The sequence below is a fragment of the Octodon degus genome, unplaced genomic scaffold, assembly GCF_000260255.1.
Source record: "Octodon degus isolate 3935 unplaced genomic scaffold, OctDeg1.0 scaffold00015, whole genome shotgun sequence".
In the NCBI taxonomy this organism is placed as follows: Eukaryota; Metazoa; Chordata; class Mammalia; order Rodentia; family Octodontidae; genus Octodon; species Octodon degus.
In genome coordinates this window covers 21,702,120-21,704,562 of record NW_004524591.1, presented here as the reverse complement: position 1 = coordinate 21,704,562, position 2,443 = coordinate 21,702,120, and the positions used below count along the sequence as shown (strand labels likewise).

Below are 2,443 nucleotides of genomic sequence, written 5' to 3'. Positions count from 1 at the left end.
CTCCAGATCAGTGGCGGTGAACTTATGACAGCAGGCCTCAAGGGGCCATGAGGTCCCCTCTGCTCACAGGACAGCCAGCTCACTCTAGCAGCTGAGCATCAGATAACAGTTGTTTTTGCTAAGCTAAAACCTCAGTATTTGTGTTTTGTTTTGTTTTGCTTTGTTGTTCGTTTGTTTGTTTGTTGGCAGAACCAGGGATTGAACTCAGGTCCTTGAGCTTGCCAGGCAAACACTTACTAGTATTTATGTTTAATTACTGTTTAGTAAGTGCATTTAGGGTTGTAATTTGTACACTAGATCTGTAACAGGTTCACATCACTGCCCTGGATGGTTGCTAACAATTGTCATTGTCACTGTCATTTTACTTTGCATGGGAGAGTATAAAGTAGAATGTCATTAACATTTTACTTTGCAACTTCTTAGTAATAAAAATTGCTAAGCATCTTTCTCTGCCATTATTTTATGTGTGTATCTTCTCTGGTAAGAAGTCTGTTCAGATCTTTTACCTATTTTTAAATTGATTTTTTTTTGTATTTTAGTACAGGGTTTACAGAGTCTCACTACATCATAGATCGGATTTGTAGTGATTTGCCTGTGTTCAGCCTTCCAAGTGCTGGGATTACAGGCGGGCACCACCATGCCCAGTCTCAATCACCATCTCAGCACGCCCCAGGAGTGGGGCTGGCACTGCACACCAGGGATTGAACCCAGGCCACCGCATCTGCCTAAGCAAGCTCTTTAATCTGCTGAGCTATTTGGCTGGTCCCAAATTATTTTTGTTTATTCGATTTTAAGAATTACTTTTATACTTTGAATATAAGACCTTTACATGTATTTTGCAAATATTTTCTCCGTACTTTTGTAATCAGCACTTTAGAACTGCCACCTTCCAGTCATTAAAGCTTACTTCCACTGCTAAATGTCAGTGACACAGCTCTGAACACTTTGTTTCCTTTGTTGTTCCCAAAAGTGATGCCACTTTCTGAACTCCTGTTCACCATCAAAATCTGTTTATGCACTGAGGTTACCAATGTCTACCCCTAGGGATTTCTTGTCTTTAGTCAGTGATCAAGTTGACTATTTGTTTATTCATCCATATGCAGTAAGTTTCCCAGTGAGCATTGAACCTGTTTGTTTTCTGGCTTAGAGGGGAAAAAAAAGACAAGAAAAGTTGGCCACAACATGTAGGTTATGCGAGTCTTTGGTGAGGCTAATGATTCTCTGTCTTTCTTTCTCTGGCTTCCAGTCATCAAGCCTCCTTTGCGTCACTTTAAGCGCCCTGCTTATGCATCCAGCTCCTACGCGCCTTCAGTTCCAAAGAAAACTGATGAACATCCTGCAAGATACAAGATGCTGGACCAGAGGATCAAAATGAAAAAGATTCAGAACATCTCACATAACTGGAACAGAAAATAAGTCAAAGGAAAGAAGAAAAAGAGTGAAGGAAGGCCCACGTATCTGCCTATCAGCGCTGAACAGCCACAGCAAGACCCCCCCCCCAGTCCTGTGGAGGTCTTTGGGGCTGATACTATCATGTTTGACCCCCAAATGAAGGCTGTATGTGATAATTACCCTTTTTCTCTTATATACCCATAAATCACTGGATTTGGACATTAATCTGGATTCTAGTGACAAACAGAACTAGTGGTTTCATATGGATTATTAAGTCTATGCTGCAAAATTAAAATGACACAGTCTTTAAGAAAAACGAAACTTTCCTCATTAGCATTTTTTAAACCTCTGAGTTGACTTACCTACTAGTAACATTGGTTTAATAATCATAATTAAGAAGTTTAGTTCTAAAAGTATCTTTTCCAATTTTAAATATACTTAAAATGTAAATGCACTCAAAACAAAAATTGTGCTTCTGAATGTAATAATCTTAGAGGGAAAAGATAACTATGGATTATGTTCATGGATATTTCAGAGCTCAGACTCTACAAAATAATTCACAGTTTAAAAAAAGAAAGACTTTTTTTTTTTTTACTTCCAATCACTTGTGATGCCCAAAGCCTTAGTGCATTTTCAAGGATTTCAGGAGGTGCATTTGGCTTTGTTTTGTTCTAATTCTTTTTTTTGTTGTTGTTCTAATTCTTTTTTTTTTTGAACCGAGGATTGAACTCAGGCCCTTGTGCTTACCAGGGAAGCGCTTATTCCACTGAGCCATCTACCCAGCCCCAAGAATTTTTTTTTTTTTTTTTTTTGGTGGAACTGGGGATTGAACTCAGGCCCTTGCGCTTGCCAGGCAGTGCTTATTCCACTGAGCCATCTCCCTGAACCTCGTTCTAATTCTTTATTTCTATCACAAAAGAAGAAGCTAGAAGTCAATGTGATTGAAAACATGTGACTGATGTTCTAAAGACTTCAGCTTTGAAATTCACTGCAGGCTATGTTGTTTTGGTTTTGGGATCCTGGGGCAAGAGGGTGTAAAACAATGACTCTA

General features: G+C 39.1%; 1 protein-coding gene across 1 annotated transcript in view; it reads left to right on the top strand.

Annotated features, from left to right (window-relative positions):
* The window catches only part of Pde1c (phosphodiesterase 1C), a 360,829-nt gene extending 358,782 nt beyond the window's left edge, over positions 1-2,047 (top strand). The window contains exon 18 of the mRNA XM_004626577.2: positions 1,247-2,047. Coding sequence (XP_004626634.1) covers positions 1,247-1,416 — 170 coding nt within the window. The 3' untranslated portion in view covers positions 1,417-2,047. The remainder of the gene's footprint in view (positions 1-1,246) is intronic.
* Positions 2,048-2,443: the final 396 nt, after the last annotated feature.